The sequence below is a fragment of the Diadema antillarum genome, unplaced genomic scaffold (genome assembly GCF_040938485.1).
Source record: "Diadema antillarum isolate AM-2024a unplaced genomic scaffold, OU_Dant_1.0 seq00000984_RagTag, whole genome shotgun sequence".
In the NCBI taxonomy this organism is placed as follows: Eukaryota; Metazoa; Echinodermata; class Echinoidea; order Diadematoida; family Diadematidae; genus Diadema; species Diadema antillarum.
Genome location: NW_027271824.1, coordinates 242,767 through 270,140, shown reverse-complemented (window position 1 = coordinate 270,140; position 27,374 = coordinate 242,767). Strand labels below are relative to the sequence as shown.

The following is a 27,374-nucleotide window of genomic DNA, read 5'->3' as shown; positions in this document are numbered from 1 at the left end:
AGAATCAGAATTTATCATTTGTCTACCATTGATGGCATGCCAAGTAAACTTTTCTTGCAGAATAGCGTGACTATTGCAGTGACTGGAAGAACTGTGCATTCCAAAAATTCTTTGGGAAAACTTTTTGGTCTGATGAGAAATAAAGAATAGGGTAGCAACAACCATTCACCTGATTTTTATTTGTGTGCACATTATTCAAATCTAAAATTGATTTGTGATAGGCTAATACTGTTTGCTGACAATTCCTGGTTACTTAAAGCAAACCAGATGGTGTTGGTATCATTCGCCCTACCATATTGTTGTGGTTGACACCCTGCTCTTCATGATTATAGAGATATGCAGTGGATCTACTTATGGTATGAATTTTGACTCTCTGATGCACAGGACCACTGTTTTAAGTCATGTCTGAGGGACATAGTGGTTATTTACTACCTATCATAGGAGACAAGAAAAACACTGTACTTTGCTTATCTGGGCAGGGCCTCAAAGCAAGCCTCTTAACTCTTTATGTGCCACTTTCACATGCCTGACTTGGTCAATGGCATGCCAAGTTCGCATGTTTTGCTCAAATGCACAATCCCACCCAAACCAATCAATATATTGCCAAACACCACTATACAATGAGAACATTTCTTGCGATTCCATTCCTACCACATGTAGCTTGCATTTTATGTGGTCATTGACTATCAAGTGGTGTTCCTCACTGAATTTACAAGTATATTCTAATTTTCAGCCACTGTTTTGTATGCAAAAGTAATGCCTCTACAATAATGTAACTACTGGTCATTTGAAAGAAAAACAGTCATATATCTGTCATGCAATTTACATCAAAGTAAAGTTTGACGTTTCCTCTGTAACTTTGCTCTTTAGTTGTCCAGGGTAATAAAAATCTATAAAAGTTTCATATATCTGAAAAACAAAATGTTTTTCCTCGGCATGACTGTTGTCTGTTATCTCAGTTGTTGTCTCAGTATAATGTGGCACACAGGGGATTTCTCCATGGAACATTATATAGATGATGACTGGCGGGGGAGGGAACATACCGAATGTTCCACCCAAAGGGTTTGAAATGCTATTGAGGGAGGTTATAAGTCCCGAGACGAGGTCGAGGGACTTATAGCCTCCCGAAATAGCATTTCAAACCCTGAGGGTGGACCGTTTGGTACATGTTCCCGACAACAAAAGTCATCATCTGTTATATTATTTGGGTTAGTCAAATACGTCAACGTCAACCACCAAAGATCGTAGAGATTCAGTGTACGTAGCTAGCGTAGCCCGACCAGACGCTGTTCATATGCAGTGCGCTACACAGCGACGCGACTGGGCCGGCTTTGTATGGTTACAGAGTGTAAATGTACGATCTTTGCAACCACCAGCATGCTTGCAGCATGTGCACAACGCACTCGATCGCTCGCTCGCGCAGAGCCAAATTCACTGTGCGCGCGCGGGTGGCTGGTCCTAGGCCTTCTGTCATTTGTTACGTGAAAATGTTCTCCCATGGGAGAACATTACCAAGAATATTTGCCCATGGGCGAACATAACGAATGTACCTCCATCATGTGACTCTGTTTAGCCAATCACTAACTGGTATTTGACTAACCCATTTAATATAAAGAGTTAATTCTAGTATCCAAGCTGGCTTGTCACCCTGTCCTTGAGAAGAGACTAGCATACACTAGTAAACACATAAACTACACTCCAACAATGAGAAACGATGCTTCCAGCAGCTGCATCTCGTACAGTTTGCAAATTGTGATTCTTTTTTGGCAGTGATGGACAAGTTGCACAGAATTCTGCTCCCGTTTCTGCTGAGACGCACAAAAACAGAGGTGGTCCTGGATCTGCCCAAGAAGTCTGAGGTATCATTGTATTGTTACACTGCTTGTCATCCATCTGAAACCTTCTGTTGCAGCTTATTCTGAATAAATGCCCCATTCTACTACAAATGAATGATTTCCTTTCCCATTCTTCATTTTGTTGTGTGTGGCATCACAGTTTTGAGCAAATCGTAAGTGTTAGAGTTTTTGTCCACAGGACAAGAAGGAATTTTACTTTAAGATTGAAGATCATTCCTAGATTTCTGACTGTCATCTTTCAATGAGTACTAATCGCAGTATATCTGTGTTGTCTGGAAACATACAAGAACTTGAATATGTAGTAAGAATAGATTAAAATAAGATGTGTATACATTTATGTACAATATGACTTTTTTTTTTTCACTCACTATATTCCTGTATCAGTGAACTATGGGATCTATCACTGGCAGTGATTATATTGAATTGTCATGTAATTCTAGAGCAAACTACCCATACTTACTCATCCCCTTTACTAAAACTTTGCTTTTCTGCTCTCTTGACGTTTTATCTGGTAGGTCATCTTGTTTCATGGACTGACTGCCCTTCAGAAGAAGTTGTACAAGGCAATCTTGACAAAGGACTATGGTAAGCTCACTGATCATTTCTGAAACTTTTCTAACTTTTCCATGTCATCAGAATTTGTGCCATTCGAATGTAAATTATGGGTTTTTCATGAATATATTGCACAGACAAATGCAATGCAGAAGTGCAGTACCAAACTCTTTCTACGAACAGGCAAATTCAAACCCGTAAAAATTTAATTCTGCAAACTTATACTACATTAAAAACTGATAAGTTATGTGGTACTTCTCACGATATTACTGCACAGAAAAAGACATTTTGAAATTATAAATTTCACATCATCAGTGTGAGTGTGTGCTTCTGGTACAGGCTGAGTTATTCAAATTTGATTTATTATCATGCTTGGAGTTTCATGAACAATCATGCAAACTACTGTATTTTGATTTGATATTTTTCTTCATTAATGCGCTTGGAAATGTCAGTATTAAGTGCTCTATAAGTGTTTATTATTATTGTTATCATGATATTATTATCAATCAGTCAAATGTTGGCAGCTAATATAATAGTAACCACAGCTGCACTTATGTAATCATGGACCTATGTTCAAGAGTACTTGGAAATATCACAGCAACCTCACACCTACCTCTCTCTCTCTCTTTTTATTCAGCTGCCTTTGATCAGCAGCTGGATGTCCCAGGTATGGGCCGGACCAAGACGAGTCTCATGAATGTTCTCGTCCAGCTCCGCAAGTGTGTGAACCATCCCTACCTCTTCGACGGTAATTAATTTCCTCATCAGCAGATTCAGTGCTCTATAATGGGCTGCAGAGTAGAATGAGTAGATCTTTGGGTGATGCTAGGTTTAACACATGTTATAGCTTACTCATGTTGCTTCTTGACAAGTTTGTAGAAAACTTTTGAATATAACATCACAATAGTTACATTGTTGAGGGCAGTAGTATGAAATGTGACAGTTTGGAACTGATCAGAAAATTTGAATAGTTGTATAATGGTCAGTAACTGCTAGGAATCTCAGAACCAGGGTTGTATTTGGATTGTTCCAGAGATATTGGATATGTAGGTACATGGTATACATAGCTGCCAAGTCTCCTTGATTCTGTTGGGGGCAATCTGAAAACTCAATATTATTATCTATTTTTTATTAGCTAGTTTTTGTATAGCTCATTTTAGACTTGTAAAGAATGTCATAACACTTTACAGACTATTTTTACCCTCAATACTGGATACATTATTTCCAATTAGCACTAACTGTGCTCACTCTCCCCTCCCTGGGGAGTATTCCAGCCAGTTGCCATTTTACAGGTGCGCTCATGCTGATCAACCAGCATAACTGGGTACCCATTTGTACTCCTGGGTGGAGAGCAGCAATGTGGACAAAGTGCCCTGCTGAAGGGCAAACACGTCGGGCTTCGTTGGGCTCAAACTCACGATCCCCATCACGTTAATGTGATTCACAGACAGCGCTCTTATCTCCTCAGCCATGACACTTTTACCATTCTCTTCATGTCAGGACAATAGAATACAAAAGCCTCCCTGATATAGGTATAATTTCTGCCCGTTGAGTTGCATGTAATTGACAAGTTTCTCCCTGATCACTCTTTAGTACCCTGCTTAATTAAATTGTGAAAGACTGTGTAGAGGTTTTGCACTCGAAATATTGTGAAAATGGATACTGTGAAACAAGAAATATTAGAGGCATAAAACTTCCATGAATTGGAGCAGACTGCCTTTCTCACAGCATGACACTTTCGCGAATTACCACTGGCATTCAATACATTGTGAGGACAAACACTTTCACATGCGTTTTTCCTCTTCACAAATCTTGGCTCTGCTTGAAATTTGTGTGAAAATTTCTGGTTTTACAGTTAAGGATATCTATCCACTCAACCATATGTGTATGTGTGTTTTATTCATGTTTTCATGTGTCTTAACCCGTTCTATACGGGAAACTGGTGGCCAGTGTATTTAAGTCTATGCAACTATGGGGGTTTCAGAATTCAGTATCGAACGGGTTAAATGCTCAATCATTGTCACTGAAGGTGTGGAGCCAGAGCCATTTGAGCTGGGGGAGCACCTCGTCGACTGCTGTGGCAAACTCCACCTGCTGGACAAACTACTCATGTTCCTATGGCAACAAGGCCACAAGGTGCTCATCTTCTCCCAGATGACGCGCATGCTGGACATCCTCCAGGACTACCTTGGCTACAGGGGTAAGTCATGACCATGCTGCAAGGGACATTCATGGGGCATAGACAGGGGGTTGATCTACCACTTGGTCTGGAGGCATGTAGGTTATTTTCCATTTCATTTAAAAGAAATCATATGAAAACAACTCTATATTTAGTTTGATACAAGATATTCTAGGGAATATGTTTGTAAGGAAATGTACCTATCCTTTGAAAGACTTTTTGCATGTTTGGGCTAAAACATCAGTTGATCTGTTCTCACTTGGATTTGTGCTGTCTGAAAATCCTGTTGTCTTTACCACTATTAAAGGGATGTATGTAACATCATTTATCATATATCAACACAGTACTTTGTGTATTTGTTCGATTTCGTTCCTTTTTTCTGTCGTACTCAAGATGTACTATCTTTGTGATAACTGTTTAATAACCTTTTTGTTCATTACTGTTTGATACATGACTGCACTTTGACTCATTGCTGGTAGGTAATAAACTTCAACTTTAAAAATACCTGAATTTTTAGTGCCTCTAACACTAAAGGAAAGATGAGCTTTAAATTTTTCATGGAATATTTAATCAGGATTGGTCATGAAGTTAAAGTATGTTTGAAAGTTTCAAAGAGGAGATTCAGCCCAGACCTGTGAATCAAGATTGGGAGAAGCCACAGTTTTGTTTATAGACCAAAGCAAATATTTCTTGGCATGCATATTGTAACAGGATTCCTCTAAATAGGTTTTTAACATGTCATGGACTTTTATAAGGGATTTTCATATTAAGAATAAAATTCATGGAATATTTCAGATATCCCTGTGGCTTGAGTGTCTTTCCTTCTCATGGTGTACAGAGAGCTTGAAATTTGTGGGAAAAGGAAGATTTTCCTGAGATCTACCCATGAGTATGACATCACAGTAGAATACAGTTTATTAAAAGCCTATTGTGTACATCATTCTTGGGTGCAGGCTATGAATACGAGCGGCTGGATGGGTCAGTACGAGGAGAAGAGCGTTACCTGGCAGTCAAGAACTTCAACCAGCGAGACGACACCTTTGCCTTCCTTCTCAGCACAAAGGCTGGAGGTCAGGGGTTAAACCTCGTCGGCGCCGACACGGTCATCTTTGTCGACAGTGACTTCAACCCGCAGAATGACCTGCAGGCAGCAGCAAGGGCCCACCGCATTGGACAGACAAGGTTTGTAGGGTCAGGGGGTTGGGGGTCAAAGATTAGTTCGTAAAACCAATTGAAAGAAGTCCTACCTGAAGTTTTGTTTACTTCTAATTGCCTGTGTCTTTCCTACACTAAATTACCTCAGTCTGCTATAACTCTTACATGTTATTTGCAAATGGCCCATGGTGCTGTTGTTGCCATGCCTAGTGATTTGACAAGATGACGTTGACATGTTTTTTAATCAAGATTACAGGGAAATATTTCCCCCCCCCCCCCCCCCCCCCCTCCTGTGTGATGAGGTGATGAAATATTACTGCGGGAAAAATTATCCACAGACAATGTTGTTGGTTTTTTACAAAATGCTACTCCTTCGCCATTTCTAACCCGATTTCGATTCCGTTTGCTTCATGTGAAGGCACTAGGTGAGGGCTTCAAAACTTCTACACAGAATTTTGACCTTTGACTTCTTTGACCTTTGACCTTGATTTTTGACCTGCATTGTACATTTTGCTACAAAATGCTAAGTAAACACTCCTTTGCCATTTCTAACCCAATTTCATTTCCATTTGCTTTATGTGATGGCACTACAGTCTAGGTGAGGGCTTCAAAACTTCTACACAGAATTTTGACCCTTGACTTCTTTGACCTTTGACCTTGATTTTTGACCTATGTTGTACATTGGCTACAAAATGCTCCTCCTTTGCCATTTCTAACCCGATTTCGATTCCGTTTTCTTTATGTGATGGCACTAGGTGAGGGCTTAAAAACTTCTACACAGAATTTTGACCTTTGACTTCTTTGACCTTTGACCTTGATTTTTGACCTATATTGTACATTGGCTACAAAATGCTACTCCTTCGCCATTTCTAACCCGATTTCGATTCCGTTTGCTTTTTGTGATGGCACTAGGTGAGGGCTTCAAAACTTCTACACAGAATTTTGACCGTTGACTTCTTTGACCTTTGACCTTGATTTTTGACCTATATTGTACATTGGCTACAAAATGCTACTCCTTTGCCATTTCTAACCCGATTTCGATTCCGTTTGCTTTTTGTGATGGCACTAGGTGAGGGCTTCAAAACTTCTACACAGAATTTTGACCTTTGACTTCTTTGACCTTTGACCTTGATTTTTTACCGATATTGTACATTTTGCTACTAAATGCTACTTCCGGCGGGGACATATTTTACGCACCGCGTAATTTCTACTTTTCCTTGTTTTTATTTAATTGAGTAAAATTTGTCATGATTAAATGGGCAGATAATTGAGAATTTTACAAATTATCAGAAGTCCTTATTGTTTAAAATATAACTTTTCCAGAATACATGTACCATACTGATATAGATTGGCTAACAGTCGAAAAGTCATTGATGTTCTCAGTATTAGATTTCAATTATTTCAGTTTGTATTTGCCATGGATCTGTTGCTGTAGTCTCAATTACTACATCCATTCAAAATGTAATGCTGTCTCTTTTTCCTTCTGTTAGCTAGGAAGCAGTATGATGGGACAATTACTTGTAGAACCTATGTCCATCCTATTTTGGAAGAAATTTCATTTTATAGGAAAAATTCTGTCTAAACTTTATGATTTTTCTGCCCTTAATTGTGTGGATTTCCTCCTGCTTCTGTCTGTCTCTTTATCCCATTTTCTTTTCTGCTTTCATTTTCTTTTGTGCCATATCTTCTCTTTGTGTCTTCTCTTATCTCATCCTCATCATTGCCATCATCATTATCTTGTGCTCTGCATAAATGATTGACATGTATCATTGAATTGTGTCCAGAAAATGTATATTCGTCAAGAATTTACATTCGGAAAGAAGTTTAAGAATATGTGCACATGTTTCCCTCTTCCATCTTCCATACACGTGGACGTGACCCCCGCCAGACCTGTGAAAATCATTCGCCTCATTGGACGGGACACGGTAGAGGAGCTGATCATGCGGCGTGCGGACGAGAAGCTCAAACTGACCAATGATGTCATAGAGGGAGGGAAGTTCTCGCTGGGAACAGCCAACAGCAGTCTTGCAGAGAGTGCAACTCAGGTACCAGATATGTCATTCACTGTATGTTGTATTTCATGTGTCGATTAGACTGTATGTCTGCAGTTGATTTTTGCATAAATGTTGAATTGTCTGGTCAGAAGTTTTTTGTGTGTCGTTGAAGTGCCTTAAGTTTATAACAAAGCCTCTCTAGCTTGATAGCCAAATTTTTTTTAAAGGAAACTGCATCCATTTTAGAGTATGTCCCAGCGTACAAAGAATTAGCACTAGTCCATTCAGCACCTCACACTGTCTCTCTCTTCCCATCTCCATCGTTTGAGTATAAAAAGCTTGAACACATGACCTATTTAGAATCCAGTACCTCATGACCAGAAATAATTATGATGGTATGAGGAGTGCTTTCCTGTCCCTCTTCCTTCTTGTGTGCTCTCTTTGTCTCTCTTTTTCTATCTTCATCAAATCTTCTAATTCACCAACAAGTACCACAAAAAAAAAATGTTTTGGAGAAAAGAGGGAAAAAAGCATTCTGGTAAAATTGTTTGCATCTCAATAATGAAACATTTACTTTGAACACCCCCATGTTGGAATGCACGTGGGGAATTGAAAAAAAAAAAAAATTCATTTAAAAAATGTAATATTTACACTTCTGACATACAAATTTAAAAGCACAATTTATGTAAAAAAGAAATGTCAATAGCATTACTGCAACTCAATACAGGTGACTTTTTACAACTGAAAAACTACATCATGGTTTTCAAAAACTGCAATGCTAATATATGATGCTCAAATTGTTGATGGAAATTGAACCACAGTTGCCAAGATTACCAGTATTACAAAAATACTTCCACATAACCATTTTGACACTACTCTCCATTGGCGTTTGCTGACTGTCACCTGTTGTCCTGGGCAAACCACAAAGGGGGTTGTATAATTCTCATAGCACATTGAATTGTCGGTGGCTGGAATCCATGACCTGTTTCATGAGTCAAACACCTCTCTACAAGATGCAAAAATGTGGAACAAGTAGTTCTTTTTCTCCCACTCCTCTCTCTCTCTCTTTCTCTTTCTCATAATTTTTTTAAATCTCAGTCAGCAAAAAAGAAAAGAAATAAAATGAAAAAAAAATCAAAAGGGGTTTGTGCACTGCCCCCCCCCCCTTTAATTTTGTTCAACAGAAAATTGCGCTGAAGCCTTATTTTTTTCTTTTTTGCTCATCAAGTGATTAAAGGCAGAAGTGGCACCAGAAATATTTTTTGTCCTCCCCCTCCCCCTTTACGGAATTCCTGGGTCCGCCACTGCGACATGCTGTAAATGTGTGCCATTGTGGAGTACATCGTACATCAAGTTATTACCATTTCCCTCCTCCTCAGCTGTCTGACATGCTGAAGTTTGGCCTGGAGAAACTGCTCCAGTCGGAGGAAAGCTCCGTGGTGGATCTGGACCTTCAGACCATCCTGGGGGCGAGTGCGGGAGGGGAGTGGCTCCTGGAGGAGGCAGACAAGGCCAGCGAGAAGGAAGAGGAGGAGGAGGCGGAGAGTGAAGAGAAGATGGATGTCTGTGAAGAAGAGAGAGGTTAGGATGTCAGTAAATGTTGTGCTTATTTTACTTGGAAGGATACACCTGTAACTGATGTACATGTAGACCAAGCCAGAGAGAAGGAAAAAATGAGAATGCCATTGGGGGGGGGGGGGGGCAGGAATGAATGGAAAATAAGTATCTTATAGAGAGTAGTGAGGATTGATTTTTTTTTTTTCATTTCATATGATGATAAAGACTGATCTAATGCAAATTATCAATAATGAGAAGGCAAATGAGGCAAATGAGAGGGATGCAAAGACAAAAGTGTGTTAGGAAGACAAGCCAAAATTGCTCTTTCTTGGCTGTATTGATGTTATTTGGTAGAAGAAGATTTTGCAGGAGAATGGAGGAATATATCTCAACGCCTATGTGAATTGATGCTATGTAACAGAGAGCAAGTTCACTTTCCTTCCTGTTGTCAATTATTGTTTATTGTAGTGAGTTCATAAACAAAACAAAACAAAAAAGATCTGGTATCACTTTGTCTTCATAAACGATATTGTCACAACCTAAAGCCGTGAAGAAACAACTCTGCTATCAAGAGATGTTCCTGACATATCACAGTAAATCACAATCAAGCAGTCAATTTAATGTGGTTGTTTCAGCTGTCTTGATTGTTTGCTTTCAGCTGTTCATTTTGACTGTCAATTTTCTGTTGGTTAAGGAAATATCTTTGTACATCTTCAATGTATTTATCTCGAAGTATGAGCACCACTTCAGTCCATGTCAAAGCTCTATGTTGACTCTTTATTAAAAAGACTGAATTCATCATTTTCCAGGTCACATGTACATCTTTGAGGGAAAAGACTACTCCAAGGAAACGAGTGCAGCAGACAAGAAAGCCTTTGAGGAGTTGGTTTCAGGTAGGTCACCTTTCACCCACATGTAGACAGAACTTTATCTACTATTCAACATGCCAGACTGAGTGACGCACCTGCGTTTGTGTGTTTTCAAGAGAGTTTGTCTTCATGTACATCATGCTTTCATGATTTACCTGCCACACGCATGCAAACACACGCACTCATAGCATTCGAAGTAGGTGTACGCATATGTCGTTAATCTATCTTTTTTTTAGAGAGAGACTGTCCCATATATTTAATGTATTGTTAAAGAAATTTGAAATTGAGGATACAATTTCATTTTACCTGTTTATGTCCAAAATCACAGCATAGTTCACCTTGTTCACAGATTATTGGTGTCCAAACTCCCTGGTATTGAATTCAGGTATAAGGTGTGCCTATATTCTTTCAATGGGTGAGACAACATAATATATTTAGTGTTATGTTTCTATGTGTACAGTCCAGGTAGCAGCCGTTCAGGAAGAGGCACAGGGCCCACGCTCTCTCAGGAAGAACAGAACTCAGACAGGGGATGCTGCGGCACTGATGTCCGTGTTACCGTCGGTTACCAGGAAGAGACGACAACTGACGGAGGAGGAGAAGGCTGAGAGGAAGAGGAAGGTCTGTATCCTTTTAACCCTTCCTGTGCCAGGAACTTCGGATAGTGTGAACAACACTATAGGGTTTTCTGCACCAATTGGCTCTCAAAGCCCACAAAGGGTTAATACAGATGTCCCTGTTCTTTGTAATCACTTGTGAAATACGATCAGTCAGTCATAAATGGCATGCTAAAAAACATCATTACTGTTGTCGCACGGTGGCAGAGCTGCTGACTAGTATATATCAATGATATTTGGAATGTCTTTTCCTCATCAAAAATGAGAAAATACAGTTTCATATAACTTTTCTATCATTTATAATTTTTTTACCAAAAATATAATTTTTTGAAATATGAAATATGTATCTTTTTATCTTGAGAGGTTGTCACCCCTCCTATGGAATATCAACATGGATATTTGTAGCATCAAAATAAGAATAAGGAAGCTTAGCAGAGAGAAGAGGAGGACTGCAAAATACAAGCTTTGCGTTTCAGCACGTCTCCTCCATTTCCTGCAACTTTAATTTTAATTCAATTTCATCTGCTTATGTGATGTGTAGTATTGTTAATTTCACATATTTTTCTTTGTTACCTTGTATTGATATTGTGCTATTTTGTGTGTGTAAATGTTTTGCATTGCTGCAAATGAAATAAAATGAAATGAAATGAAATAAATGAAATGAAATGAAATGAAGAGGGAAGTACAGTCATGTGACATGGTTGATGGTGCCATCATGTGACAGCAGTGCTTTTAGGGACATTAACCCATTGAAGACTATCTTAAGTATCTGGGCAGGCGTCTATGGGAAATGCATGTTGTAGCAAAATCAGCCCGTCCTTTGAGGGGTTAATGCTTTAAGGTTGGCTGTGGTAGAACAAGACCTACATTGTATACATAGGTCTAGATGTATGAATGTTTATGGAAATAAAAGCATACTTTCATGGCTTTCACAGCAGACTAATCATTCATTGAATATTTTCTAATAGTTTTCTCTGTAGTCACTCACTCCTACTGGCATTTTGTGAATTTTGAATGTGTGCAGATACACACATATGACAAGACGTTAATGAGCAATTTACATGACTGAATTTGTGGAATCTTGACATTTTTCAAATAAAAAAAGAAGTTTCGTTGTGATCATAAAAACAATCTTGTTGGTGTTAACCCTAACTAGGCCGGGCTATTTAGGTAGATGATAGAGCCGGGGGGGGGGGGGCCTCCCAGGCCCCCCCTCCAGATCTCGGCCGTCGACCGCGCGATCGCGACGAAAATTGGCACACACATTGCCTATGATGTAATCTAAAGTACCATGAAGTAAATTTTTTCAAAAATTATCATTTACACTAAATTATGCTAATTTATGCATAATGATGCATGAAATCAAACAATTTGGTATAAATCACTAAATAAAGCTCAAAACAGGCTCATTTTTTGTGTAAATATTCTTTTTAGTGTCCTTAGCAAATGTAAGAGAAAAAAATTGCAGTATTTTATTGTTTTTTAAATTTCTTTTGTATTTCCCTGTTTTTTCGACTTTATGTTTTTCACTGTTTTTTCGATGTAATTTGTCCGCGACATTGTTCCGAACAAGAAAATATGTTATTAATTGATTTTAATCCATAAAACCCCCAAATAATCATGCTTTTATGAAATTTGCCTGTAAACACAGTTTGCATTGAAATTGTACACGAATTCACGTTTTTGAGCAATTTTTGGTCTGACATGCACGTGCATATTTATGCGCAACTTCGGAACCGGGTGCCCGGGCATCGCAAATTTGGTGTCAAAAGATGCGGGAAACTCGAAAGAAAAAAGTCATGAAATGTCGCGGCGATAGCTTCTCGCGATAGCGATACATTGCGAGAAACGTCGAGGGGGGGGGGGGGCCTCGGAGGCCCCCCCCCCCCCGGCCTAATTAGGGTTAAATAATTATGTGGGGTCATGTATCAGTGTCGGATCCGGGGGGGGGGGGGGGGGCACCAGGTGGTTAAAACAAACAAAAGAAATAATAAGAAAGAAATGGTGCATGTGCTCCCCCCCCTTTAATTTTGCAAAGACGCCTCCCCTTTACGGAATTCCTGGATCCCCTCCCGTGTGTGATTAGTTTTCAAGTTTGTCTGTTTGTTTGTTTTTTGTCAACAGAGGGAGGAGAATGCGGCAAAGAGAGCAAAGATGATGGAGGAAGCTGAGATGCAACGAGCTGAGGAGAGGAAACGAAGGATGTAAGTCTTCCCTGTAGTTCTCAGTTTGCTTGAAAATAAATACCTGGAGATGTGCAATAAAGAGAAGGTGATGCACAGTTTATGGAGTAAATGATCTGCTTAAAAATTTATACTTTTAATTCTGCATTCACATTTAGAGACTTCATTGTAGTCCTGTTGATATAATGTTTGCAAAAGCAAGATTTACCAGGAAAATACAGAAAAACACGAAGAATGAGAAGATTACGAATGTGAATAAACTTGGAAGGTACCAGTTGGTCCTGCAATATTTCAACTGGTTGTACATTTAGCACACAATGATGTGAGCTCACGTATTGCTACCGCAATCTGTACAGTTCATCAACAAAACATTTTCTCTTTTTTTTTTTTTTGCCTTGATATGCTACATAGATCTCTCTCTTGCCATGGCTTGCAAAGAGAAAAATGTTTTCAGGAGGATTTAGTGATGTTGGTGTTTTGCTCCTCCTACAGGAAAGAGATGTGGGAGCGCAATGGATACGAGTCATGCAATGTGCCCATGGAAACGGATGATGAGGATGAGGACTCTGAGGGTGGAAGTTCGGGGCCATCAGGGGAGGAGGAGGAGGAAGAAGAGGAGAGTGTAGCAATCCAGTATGTCCGGGGCGATGTCACGCACCCCATCGTCACTGGTGCCCAGAATGCGATCGTAGTTCACTGTGTTGGTAGGTTGCAGTCTCCCTTTCAAGCACACAGTTCCATCTGTTTGTTGGTTTGTTTTTTTTTTCCTTCTCTCTCTTCCTTATTTAAATTTATGTGGGTTGATGTCCCTGTTGATGTAATTTACTGACTTTTATAAAGCAGCTTTGATGTGCTCTAAATGACCAGTTTTGTACACCCACTTTCATTGTGCATATGGTGTTTGTGTTTGTGTGTGGGTAGGTGTGTAATGTATGTGTAAATGTGTACCTTTCATATGTTTGATAAAACTTTCTATGAGAAGAGACTTGGTACCTTTGTGTGAGGAGGGAGTTATTCACCGTCTCTCTCATAAAAACAAACATACACAATGTGGCAATGTTTATGAGAAGACACTGTTTTGAAGATAAAAATTTTAGCCATTCTACGCTAAAGTTATGCAAAAGCTTTCACTGTGTAATAAAAAAAAACAAAAAAAAAACTTACTGATATGCAACTGCCAATCCCAAATATAATCATTCCATGTGGGTTGCTGATTGCATACAAAGTTGCAAAAACTATTGCAATTATTTAAAGTTTGGGCAGTCTGAAGATGAAGAATTGAAATGATTTGAAGTCATCTATTCTAAATGACTCCCTGAGACAGATGTTTGTCTTTATCAGCACATATTCAGTAGAAGTTTCAGTGTCATAAAAATTATGCATGGCTTCACATCATTCTGTATGGTTACAAGAGATAAAAAGTCAGTACAGTGTATCATTGATGAAAGGCTTGGAATTTCATGCTTCTTCTTTATACTCACCTGCATTTGCGTGATTAATGGTCCTATATACCTTCGGGAACAATGATTTAAAAAATTTCCAAGATATGACATATGATGCATATATGTGGGTCTGTTGTACCACAAAACATCTTTCATGTACAATTTTTGCTTTAAAGCCTAAAATATAAGGAGATAGCTGTATTTTTCTCAATAAACCATAACTGTAGACGGTTTAGTCTGGAAACATTTGTATTATAACTATTGTTCACATTTTGTATATTTTACAATACTTAACATCGATTTTACTGATTCAAATTTTTACAGTGGTTTCTATCCCTAACTCGCATTCTAGAACTCATCTGCAAATAGTAAATTATGCCTTTAATGTTTGTTCCAGATGACAGTGGCAACTGGGGACAGGGTGGACTCTTTACAGCCCTGGCACGCCGGTCACCTCAGCCTGAAGAGGCCTACAAACTGGCTGGAAAGATGAGGGGTGAGTGGGTATTTTTTGTCGTTGTGGATCTGGGAGTAATGTCTCCACTGCTTCCGTAATGAAATGCATGATATTTTTTTTTTTTTACCAATCGGCATACTGTACAAGCTGAAATTTTGCTGTGGTTTCATTTTGCAAATTTTGCGAATCACATTTAAATTGCAAAAATAACAAGAGGCAAATATAAAACCACTCAAAAACAGCACATGATAATACACATACTAAAAAAAAAAATCAAACAAACAAACAAACAAACAGACCAAAGCCATGCCAGCACTGGATTGTGTGCCACTACTAGCTACTGTAGATCTTGCATGTTGCATGGGCCATCACAGACATGGAACAATATCTGGAACATAATGACACACTAGTACAGTACTTCATATGCAGAATACATTATTGTTTCTATACTTCTATACTTCACTGGGTAAAAACATTCAGTAAGCATACTAGCATTGTCACTTGTTATTCATTCTTGTGTTTATTTCGTTATAGCTGAAGTAACTTTTACTAGACCCTCAAAACTGTGAAATTTACAACACACAATGTCTAAGTAGCAATTTGGAAAATTTCAGCTCATACAGTTTTGGTACATATGTATTTACCTCTTTCTGCTTTCAATTTATCCCTGTTTACGAGAAGTAGAAGAAACAATCAGAATTTGCGGTAGAAGAGCAGAATCTCTGTTGTAGCATCTCATTTTCATGAAATATGTATTTTTTCATTGTGATTTGTCTGTGCAGATCTGAGCCTCGGAGATTTACATCTCATCCCTATTGATGATATTGAGAGCCGAGATGAAGGCAACGATTGGGTAAGTCATCAGAGCTCTGGAACTGGGTCTTATTTAAAGGTCTTGTTCTTTTTTCCCCCCAGTTATGATGAGTGACAATGAAATATGCTGAAAGCTGTAATTGTGAAGAGTGTGACCATGATCACTGAGGATTGAACATCAACAAGTCATTGTCTTAGTTTGGTATCAGGCGGAACTGCATTCCCTGTGTTAGATGAGGATAGAACTCGCTGCAGACCTCATTTCAGTTTTGCTCTTTCATCTGGCAGCTGTGAATGTCTTACACTGAAGTCTGGTAAAAAAAGCTGTGGATGGTTTTGATGCTACCAAATAATCCGAGTTGTCACAACTAGATCCGTAGCCCTGTGCAAAATTTGTAGGCACATAGGACTGAGGAAATTTTGTTCTGTTGATCATCAGTGTTGCTTCAAAAGTATTTCTCGGGTTCCCTAAAAAAAAAAAGGGTTGGATTTTTTTTCAAAGCTTTGAGTAATAACATGCATCAACCCACGCTCTGGCAGTCGTGTTCACCCATCTCCTAAGACTGGTGTCTTACCACGTCTTTGCCTCTTGTATAGGTTGCTTTGATTGTAGCCCAGCATCGAGACAAGAGCAACAATCTGAGTGGGATCAAACTGACAGCTCTGGACAGGGGTCTACAGAGGCTCTACAGGGCTGCCAAAATGCACAAAGGTAGGGAGGAACATAAACTCTTAACTCGTTGAAAACGAGTTCCAAGTATACCTGGGCAAGCGTCTATCGGAAATGCGTGGTGTAGCAAAATCAGCCGGTTCTCAACAGGTTAACATATCTTGAAGGCAGTTAGACTCTTAAATCAGTACCATCTATATGTGCAATTATTCATAATTTCCAGAATAATCAAAAAATAAATATGAAGAGTGTAGAAAAATAAAGGCAAGAATGTAATTTTTCTCTCATTTTCAATCAGTGAAAATTGTGGTGATATTGATTAGTCTTGAGTCTTCTCAATCATTGGTGTTTTTTTTTTGTGGCAGAGATGTAACATTGTCTCTAGCTTTTCTTGTTTGCAAGTCAAACGGACTGGTCTCCCTTTGATGTAGTCTTCCAGTTTCTAGACCCTACTCTATATGTACCATTGCATTAAGAGAAAAACTTGTGATGGTATTAATGTATGTTTAGATCCTCCTAAAAGTTTTAAGTAAGGTGAGGTAGACAAATAGCTCACAAGCAACAACAGGCAAATCTTAATCATCTCAAGTCTAAAGTCAATCTTTGACCATGATAGCTGACTAAAATGCCATTGTTACATCACTGTCTTTGAGCAGCCAGCGTCCACCTACCAAGAATAGGGCACTCCACACCAGCTTTCAACTGGTACGGGACTGAGAGACTGATCAGGAAGCACCTGGCATCACGGGGCATCCAAACATCCATGTATCCCTTGACAGCGCTAGTGCTGAACGTTCAATAATATACATTGTACATATAGTTGCTGTCTAGTATGTTTTTGTAATGTTTGATATGTTTAGTTTTTGGTTTTTTTTTTCATAAATGAAATGAAATAGGTAATGCAATTTTGTAATTGAAAAATATGCTTCTTCTTTTTTTTATGAAATTTTATTTAGAATGCATAGTTTGGGTATTTTTTTTTTTCTTTGAAGACCAGCAATGAGCATGCATTCCTCGTGGATGAAAAGAGATAGAAAATGCCGAAAAATATGTTTTTTCCCTGAAATTTTATTTGAAATGCATAGTGTAGACAGATTTCTATTTAAGACTAGCATGTAAATTACAGAAAATTTAAGTGTGTGTCTAACATCTCTGACAGTTAAATACACCCATTTCAGGACCCACAAAATGTCTTGATGTAATTGAATAGAAATGTAGAAGGTATTAGGGTCAGCAGAAAGGAGGATGATGCAAAATATGACACGTAAAAGGGTATTTATCCTTGACTCAGTAATATGTCACCAGTTACTACTACCCGAGGAGATCCAACAAGGGCCAAACTTCCACCCAAAGCGATGCTTCATCACCATCGTCATCGTCTTCCTCACGGCGTCAGGATGAGGAGCATCCGAGGCCGAGGAAGCTAGCGAAGCATGACGGGAATGGGAAGGAAAGGTCTGATGAAGCCAAAGTCGGAGCTGGACTGGCCAACTTCCTGTCGGGCGTGGTCGCCTGCATCCAAGAGGGATTTGGAGAGGTGGAGAGGAAGAGACTTCGTCGCTACATCGTAGCATATCCTTTGTTAGCAATTTGTCATTCTTAGCATGCTGCCCAAAGTTGGTTTGTAAACATTAGGGCCCGAATTTACAAAGGTGGTACAATCCTTGTCCATGGTTTAAACCATGGACAAGGATTGTACCACCTTTGTGAATTCAGGCCTAGATGCTTGCAGCTTTGTGCTCTGTGAATACGTTTCGGATCTGTTATGACTGCTGGGGTCTTGAAGTTTAGAAGGGGTGCACAAAAGCCCCTGATATGAGTGACAAAACATGACCCTTCACTCAAAATCCAATAACTTTTATAAACCCATTTGCCCATAGTTCTAGATGCAAGCTGCAAAACAAAATGTTCTATAATTTCAGGAAAAATCAAGCTGTGATTTTTTTTTCTTAATATTAAAGGGCACCGTTTAGGCATGATCATAACTTGAAAATATGATTGGAAAATAAACTAGTTTTATCAGTTATGTCGCTCTTCCACCTGCGATATCTAGCTCAAATGCTCCTCAGAAAGTTGAGTACTTGGGTAAGCACATTGTAGTTTTGTGCTTAATTCCAGTGTGTTGGGATATGCTGTTAAGTTCTTTTTGTGCCAAGACCTAGTGGAAAGGCACTATATTTATGATAAACTCTGAAAAATTCCAAGCTTTTGCCAGGCAAAGTGAGAAAGGAGCATGTACAAAACAGTGAGCTAAATTTGAGGCAGTCGGCACAACACAAGATTCATGACAAAATTTGAAGCAGTCTACACAACACAAGATTTGTGACAATAGTAGAGTAATTTTTCTTGCAAGCGTGATTATGACACTCTGCAGAATACAAGACAGTTATATTTTTCTTTGCAGATAACCAGTAATTTTATTGGCATAGATTATTTTCACCAGGTGGATGAAATCCACATGCAAATTTGCAAATGCAACGCATGGCTTTAATCGGTGTATGAGTTTTCACAATGATCTTGCATAAATTATGGTAGCGTGTGAACATGGGCCTTTAACTTTTGCGTCGTATAGGCATGTATTTCATTCCTTGACTCTTTCACACTTATAACGGCAGCATGCAGGACAAGTGTGATGACAGCACAACTCATCTCATCGTGCCAGATGAGTATGATGATGTAAGTATAAAATGTCATCGTTCTAAGAAGACAATAGATTTTTAGCTCACTCCTTATGCAGACATGTGATCAAAGTGGCATGTGGCTGAGTTAATACTTCCCATTTAGAAAATTTATGCCCCAAAATGGGTTTTGAAACCTGCAAAATTGAGTGCCAGCCAGAATGCTTGTGTGATATTTTGTATGATTTTGTGTTTGTCAAATATAAGGAAGAAAATATGGTTGTAATAGAGAAATGTGTAGTTGTTTTGTTTTCAGCTTGTTATAGCAAGCTTACCAAATCTCCCAAATTTTGACTCAAAATATGTCTTGACCTTCACAATATTCTATTTGTTTGTTGTTTTGCTGTGCGTCATTAAGTTTATCGGCTTTGCAGTTGGTGGCAGCGCTGGATTTGCGCTCTTTAAACTTCTGTAAACCTAGTGTGGAAAGAAGTAATGCCAAAACCGATGCAGTCTATTCATAAATGACACCCAAATTTCATGCAATGAGCACTCACCTTGTGCACATATTTTGACTTCAATGTAGGGGTTTCACATGGTGGTTGGCAGGCCTGTAATCACCTTGACACTTTTCCAGCATATTATATTCTGTGCTGTAGTTTCAGCAGAACGTCATGTGTATGAGATCTACTCTGCAACTTTCTGCAAGGATGTTGTGCAAACAAATTCTCACATGACCTTTCAAACTTCCTGAAGTATTTTCAGATCTACATAAATATATAATGTACAATAATGGCATGGAAATTTGTGTTTGTTCATTTGCAGCGGCCAATCACAGAAGGTCACAACCATTAATGGTATCTTATGTTTGTCTTATTTTTGTCCCCTCCCAAATGCAGGAACCTTCCTCTGTAACAGCTTATTATCCCACAGTGAAAGTGGTATCGTCTGGATGGGTGTGGGACAGTGTTGCCCAGCAACGTGTCCAACCAGAAAGCCGTTACACAATCAAATGAGATGTTGGCCGCAGTCCACTGCATGCGGCAGATGCTGAAATAGTTTTGTATTGCCTTAGTTGTGCCATCTATTTGTGCCGTGATGTACAGAAATAATTCATTAGCAATAGAAAATTTTCTGAACATCATTCTCCAATGATCATATAAACCATGAGATCATGATATAATCTTGATCATGATATATTACAGTGTATGTTGTGAGGCCTACAGATGCCTTGTAGAGCTGGTTGTATAAGATGAGCTGGTAACAGTGCGAGTTTTTAAGAATGCATGTATTGCATGAAGAAGTGTCTTTCTCAGGGCATTTTTAACCTATGTCCTATGAGTAATACCAGTGTACGGTGTAGTCGGTAGAAAAGTACTGTAAAACGAGGAATGTTCACATGCATTTTAATTTTGCGAATTTTGCGAGAGCCAAGATTCGCGAATTTTGCAAGAGCCAAGATTCGCGAAATTAAAATGCACGCAAAAGTTCTTGTCTACACTATATGCATTGAATGTTCGAACAACTTGCGAAAATTTCATGCAGCGAAAAAGGCCGTGGGCTCCAATTTGCGAAAATTTCATGCCGCGAAAATATCGTGTTTTACAGAATGTCCCCCATCATGACTACAGGGCTTAAGCTGTACCATGCATGATGATGCAAACATGGCATAAAGATAACATAGACTTCACACTGAGTAAAGGGTTGTCCAAACTGACATATTTTGTGAACTGAAATAGGGACAACTAACTCTCATAGAAAATGAAGGGCTGTGTCACATTTTTGTTACCTGTCTTTATGACATTCCAGTCTAAGTTCTAAATTCTTTTTTTCCACTGAATTTATTTGGGCATGCATGTCTAATTTTCCTTGCCATCACATTGATACAAAATACGTTTGTCAGTGAAACGAAGCTCTCAATCATGCAATGAGATATTGAAGAAACTGGGGGTTAAGGTTTCAAGGGTCACATGCTAAAGGAGTGTGAATTTCATCAGAGCTGCCATAGTTGAGAGAACATTTGACAAAAATTGAGCTGTACACATGCCCAAGTTGCATCAACAGGTCTCACATTCTATTTGATATATATGAATCATGGTCAATTTGGCCTTGACTCAAATTTTTGGAGGAGGCATTAGGACCAGTTTAGGGCGGGTGGCATCATGGCTGAAACAATTACCTAGAAATAATGTTTTGACTTTCACCTACATAATTTGGTTGGTGTTTCTTTGCTTGGTATTTTAAGTTACCACTGTTTTTATGCCTCCGCCACGAAGTGGTGCCGGAGGCATTATGTTTTCGGGTTGTCCGTCCGTCTGTACGTCCGTACGTATGTCCGTCCACTTTCGTTTACGCGATAACTTGAGTAATATTTACTGGAATTTTACCAAACTTGGTCCAAGTATGAAGTATGATGGGGCAATGATTTGATTAGATTTTGGGTGAAATCGGGTAAAGGTCAAAGGTCAAAGGTCAAGGTCAAATCATAAAATTGCATCCGTTTACGCGATAACTCAAGACTGGATGGAGCAAATTTCACCAAACTTTGTTGGAGGATGATGTATGATAGGACAATTACTTCATTAGTTTTTCAGTGAAATCGGACAGAGGTCAAAGGTCAAAGATCAAGGTCAAATCCTAAAATTTATCTGTTTACGTGATAACTCAAAACTGGATGAAGCAGCTTTCACCAAACTTGGTCCAAGGATGATGTATGATGGGACAATTAGTTGAGTAGATTTTAGTGACATTGGCAAGAGGTCAAAAGTCAAAAGGTCAAGGTCAAATGCTAAAAATGTTGCTATTTCCCCCATATCTATGCAATGCCCGCAGTTATTTTCTTGAAACTTAGTGTAGACATGTAGTACTGCGTAAAGATTCTCCAGAGAGAGTTTCATGTCATAAGGTCAAAGGTCAAAAGGTCAAAGGTTAGTTGAAAATGTTGCAATATCACTTTTCTCGCAAGTGGTTCAATGTATCTTCATGGAACTTGGTACATATGCATGTACTGACTGGCAGGGATTATCTAGGGAATTTAGGGGTCATGGGTCAATAGTTAGGGGGTCAAAGGTCAAGGTCAACTCCTCAAAATGTTACTATTTCCCTCATATACTAGTTTATGCAATGATTGCATTATTAGTTTTAAAATTCAATACATGTACATGTATTGCTTAATGGAGATTCTCTTGGAAATTTTCAGCCAGAGGGTCAAAGGTCAAAGGTTAAGGGTCAAAGGTCAGGTTAAAATAAAAAAAGATATATTTTGTACTGTAATTACACTCTTTCTTCATACCTTGGAAATTATACTCAATGCATAAACTTATAATAAGGTCGGTCAGAAGTCAAGTGAAAATTTTCAATTCCCCAAATATGTGTACCTGCACTCTTTAATAGACAATTATAGCAAACCCAGATCATGGAAAGTGAACATTCAAGATATTTCTGACAAACCTGTCATTTCGATATTTTGCCAGTTATGTGAAACTGTCATCACACATTGTGAAGACATTGTACTATACACCTATTGGGAGAATCATGCATTATGGCGGAGGCATCAGTCGCCATAGCGACATTTCTAGTTTGAGGATGTGATACTATACATGTAGTGCCTTGGTATTTTCTTTGCATGTATTATGCAGTTATGCTATCAAGCCAGCTCGCTTGATTTAGCTCACAGCTGAATTGAAGTTGACCTTCAAGTTATGTGTGTACATTATGCAGATATATGAAAATCATATTTTTGTCAAACTTGTTAGGGTTTTCTAGTTAGTTTTACTAGAAAGGGTCAGAGCCAGTAGTAGCCTTTAGAGGATGTTATAGTTTTTGTTAGAATTGGACTTCAGGTTTCTAACTTTTTTGTTAGATATTGAGAAATCTCATGAAATATGAAAGAGTATTAATTTTTAAAGGAATTCAAAATTCATTTGATGAAAATTAGTCCTGATAAGAGGTGGGAATCCTCCTTTTATTAGGACCACTTTCACTTTGTCCTTTTTTAAAGCTGAGCCCTTTCAAAACCAATTTTTCAGAATTGGATGCTCTGTAGTATTTCATGAGTGGCTTTTAATTATCCTGCAAAAAGTTAAAATCTAAATCCCCATCTCACTGAAAACTATACCATTACTTGGAGGGGTGTTGCAGCCAGTTGGTAGGGGTATCACAGCCACTAGTCTCATCATGGCCTTTGTGTAAGCACTGTGACAGATGACACAATGAATTTGACAATTTATTGTTTGGGTGTTGTTGAGAGTGAATAGGGAGACCTTCCATCATATGATTGAGAATTTTTGCTGAATTCCAACAGCGTTTGTTGAAATTCAAAGGATCACATGATGCAGATGACCTTTGAACTCTGTCTGCCAATGTGTCCATAATATTTCTTAGTTGAATTTTATCTACAGCTTAAAGACAAGAGGAAGTTTTCATTATATCTGCAGAAAGTGTTGAATTTCAGTCTGAAATGGAGACATATGCATAATTATAAGAAATTTGTAAAATATTGCTATGATAACACAATTTCAGTTGGGTAAAGACAAAATTGAGAAATTTTTAGCCAAAAAAGGTACAGCAGGAGTAATGCAATCTCAGAGCATACCCAATTGCAGCTGCTATATATGATGTCTTATATTTGAATACAGTATCCATCACACAAGATTGAATCGCATGTAGCTGCTTGCTAGCTACATGCAATTCAATACTACTACTAGGGCACAATTTGATCAATACATATACTTGAACACTCTACCCACCCCCTGCTGAATGGGAAGGTCACTTCAGGAATAAAATTTGTGTACATGTACTGTGATAAAAATTATTTCACACCTTTGATCTCCAAATGCTCCAAAACAACTCATTATCCTAGCAAATCGTATCAGCCAGACAAGTTTCTTTGTAGAACCTATTATTGCAAGCAAATTCCAAAAGGTGGGAGATAAATTTTGAGCCCTTCTGGTTTTGAAACCATGTGTGAAATTAGTCCCTTGTATCACCCTATCTTGCCAAATAAAACATTTTCAGTGCGTGTAGTCCTATGCCAAGACTTTCATTACATCCCCCAACTACTATGCTTGTACAGTATTTGTTCACTTCAAGATCTACACAATTTGCCATGTAAGTTCAGTTATGCAAATTCTCTCCCATAATCGAAAATTTGTATGTTTTTGTGGGTTTGTTTGTTCTTTGTTGTTGTGTCTTTTTTTTTTTTGGGGGGGGGGGGGTGATGGGCAGAAGTCCAGTGTAAGACACCAAATAACTTCAAGTGAGGAATTAGGTGTTTCATGTTGATTTTTTTCTTAAGTGCAATAGAATATGCAAATACCATGGTGAGACAATTATAATCTCAAACCTAAATGAAATTGAGATTTATTTGTGGACTTCAAGTTTTGAAATAAAACAAGAATGGAGAGTTTTCATAGTAGAACATATAATTATGAAATTATATGTATAAAAATAATTGATAGGAAGAAGCAAGTTGTTTGGAACAAGAGGAGGATTTCGACAAATGTAAGGATAGTGTCGAATAATTCAGGCTGATTATATTTGAATGCTGGCATTCTTCATGAGTGAAAATGTGGTTTGCATGGAATGATTTTTGTTTTCCTGACCTGAATTTTCTTCTCCTGGATAAGATCCTGATTGGAATGCTCAGTCCCCTCTTAGACAAAAAGAAAAAAAATAAGGACAAAAAATATCTATATACATATACATGTATCTTGTATTTATCTTCTCTAAGAAGATGAACGTAGACTCTATCTAAAGCGTAAATGACAGTGAATATGTATGCTTGCTTGCAGGTTTGTATTGTAATGAAGCCGTTTTCAGTGTACCCATTTAAGACTGGTGTATGTGTGTTTTAAAGTTTGTCTGTCTGCAAAGATTTATGTAGATGCCTTTAGTCATGTGACTGAACATTTGTATGAGAAGAGTTTATTTTCTAGAGCTTTCATTTTCATAGTTGCTTTGACTATAAATAGTTTTATAACGACTGATTTCTGACATGACTGTTGCTTCTTTGTCATTACTTAATTAAAGGACAAATCCACCTTTATATATGTAAGGATTGAGAGAATGCAGCAATAGGGAGCTTTAGATTTTGACGCGCGGACGTTTGAGACGACGAGTGCGCTGGACGTTCTCCTATCCCTGCGTCGTGCTGAAAAGTAGCTTTAGATTACGCTGGGACGCAACATATAAAGAATAAAGTCGCGCCCCCATATGATCAGTGTATGAAGTAGTTCTCGACGTTGCAAACTGTGCAGACGTAAAAATAGCCCAGTAGGCGTAGTGAAAAACTCAGGCGACGCAAGCTAAAAATATTTCGACTTGATGCGCTCTTCTGCGCACGCTCAGAGCATTTTTTTTTCCCTTTGAACGTCCACAAGTCTAAAATCTAAAACTTCCTAGTATCAGAAGAACACATCAGTGAAAGTTTGAGGAAAATCAGACAAACCGTTCAAAATTTTCAGTTCTGGCCTGTCTGGATGAGAAGATTACCATAGCTTGTGATGTCACATGCATAGAATGTATAAAGAAAGAATAAAGAAAATTCAACATATTTCCACTTTTCTCGCATAATAATAAAGTACTTGACTTGCCTTTTTCAAAAGGCAGGGGGAATGATATTACCCTAAACATATGTCAGTAGCGAGTCGAGGGAATATGTACATTTTTAAAAAATTGAAATTTTAGGGAATTCTCTTTATGTTTTCCTTATATTGTTCTATGCATGTGACGTCGTACACTATAGTAGTATTCTCATTAAGCGATGATGACACTGAAACTGAACTTTTGAACGGTTTGTCTGATTTTTCCTCAAACTTTCACTGATGTGTTCTAGTGATATTGCTGCATTCTCTCAATCCTTATGTATATGAAGGCGGATTTGTCCTTTAAGTCTTCAGTGTGTTACATGTACTGCGATGAAGTGATGGAAGTAATTTCAGGATGCAATATACTCACACAATAAGCCTACTTACATGAAGTACATCTGACAACTAGCAAGGAATAGATTATTTCTATGAAACAGAATTCATTATGAGTTAGACAATTTATGTAAACTAGTGCCGATTCCCTGTACATGTACAATGCACCACATTTTCAGACTGAATATTGTATACATGCCACACTCTTATAAGTGTGTGTGTGTAAGTGTATATACGAATATATATATATATATATATATATCTATATATATATTATATATTATATTATATATATATATATATATATATATATATATATATATATGCCTGACGAAGACTAGCAGTTTGCAGTTGAAACGTCGCAACCTCTCAACGTTTGCACATCGTGAGACAACTGATTACTTTCTTCATTCATTCTTCACCACGATGAACCTCTTCCAATCCATTATATATATATATATATATATATACACACAGCAAAAAAAGAAAGTAAACACTTTTTCAAGTTTATATTTCTCATAGAATATTTGGCTAAAACTTAATGTATTATATACCATATTGAAGGTTATTTAATTGGCTATCAGCCTAGTAGGTCTATAAAATGGGAAACTTTACGCATGAGTGAACACCTTTGTTTTTCTCTTCCAAGGCACAAAAGCAAAAATTGCAAAATTGAACGAGTTGTCATTCATGCGCAAGTGCTCCTCCATGTAACAACAGGAACAAAAGACAAATTTAACACGATTAGACACATGGACCTGAGTTGCAAAAATGAACCTTTGATCTCTACAATATCTTTGACGCCCAAATATCAATAACGGCAAAAAATAAGGGAGAAAAAAGAAGAATCTTGTTTCAAGCCAAAATTCAAATGAAATAAGAGACGAGGAAATATTAACAAAAATGGTAGAAATTTAAATTTGTTTTCAAATTAGGAGAATTGTAAATGATATTTGGTTCTTAGATTTATGTCATGAATCTTTGACTTACTAATTGAAAAGACTAAAATAAAGAAATTTTGTTTATTTAATCATCTTCATGCCATTACTCCCCATGTCGTTTGAAATTTAAGCTGACAAGAAATTCTCATTTTCCTCCTTTAATTTCCCATTTTGTTTCTGTTTGAGATTATAAAGAGATAAAGAGAACAAAAACTTGTTTATGCTATTTCATTTATGTCTATCATTGTTTTAAAAAGGCTTTTTATTGTAATTGTTATCTTGAAGGGCATTACCAAATGAAAGACAACTTGTCAAATGTTGCAATATTTACTTTTGTATCTTGGCGGGAAAAATGAATGTGTTCACTCATGCGTAAAATTTCCCTTTGTATCAACCTACTTACTTGATAGGCAATTAAATTACCTTTTATATGGTATATAATACATTAATTTTCATCAAAATCTACAAAAAATATGAACTCGAAAAAGTGTTTACTTTCTTTTTTTGCTGAGTGTATATATATATATATATATATATATATATATATATAT

The 27,374-nt window shown here is 37.9% G+C and overlaps 1 protein-coding gene across 1 annotated transcript in view; it reads left to right on the top strand.

Annotated features, from left to right (window-relative positions):
* LOC139742195 (chromodomain-helicase-DNA-binding protein 1-like) overlaps positions 1–20,955 on the top strand; it is a 28,801-nt gene extending 7,846 nt beyond the window's left edge. The window contains exons 7-24 of the mRNA XM_071652773.1: positions 1,771–1,859; positions 2,372–2,441; positions 3,046–3,156; positions 4,438–4,608; positions 5,541–5,769; positions 7,631–7,787; positions 9,116–9,317; positions 10,103–10,186; positions 10,623–10,783; positions 12,904–12,983; positions 13,455–13,666; positions 14,802–14,900; positions 15,644–15,714; positions 16,272–16,386; positions 17,001–17,109; positions 17,650–17,916; positions 18,948–19,020; positions 19,862–20,955. Coding sequence (XP_071508874.1) covers positions 1,771–1,859; positions 2,372–2,441; positions 3,046–3,156; positions 4,438–4,608; positions 5,541–5,769; positions 7,631–7,787; positions 9,116–9,317; positions 10,103–10,186; positions 10,623–10,783; positions 12,904–12,983; positions 13,455–13,666; positions 14,802–14,900; positions 15,644–15,714; positions 16,272–16,386; positions 17,001–17,109; positions 17,650–17,916; positions 18,948–19,020; positions 19,862–19,978 — 2,417 coding nt within the window. The 3' untranslated portion in view covers positions 19,979–20,955. The remainder of the gene's footprint in view (positions 1–1,770; positions 1,860–2,371; positions 2,442–3,045; positions 3,157–4,437; positions 4,609–5,540; positions 5,770–7,630; positions 7,788–9,115; positions 9,318–10,102; positions 10,187–10,622; positions 10,784–12,903; positions 12,984–13,454; positions 13,667–14,801; positions 14,901–15,643; positions 15,715–16,271; positions 16,387–17,000; positions 17,110–17,649; positions 17,917–18,947; positions 19,021–19,861) is intronic.
* Positions 20,956–27,374: the final 6,419 nt, after the last annotated feature.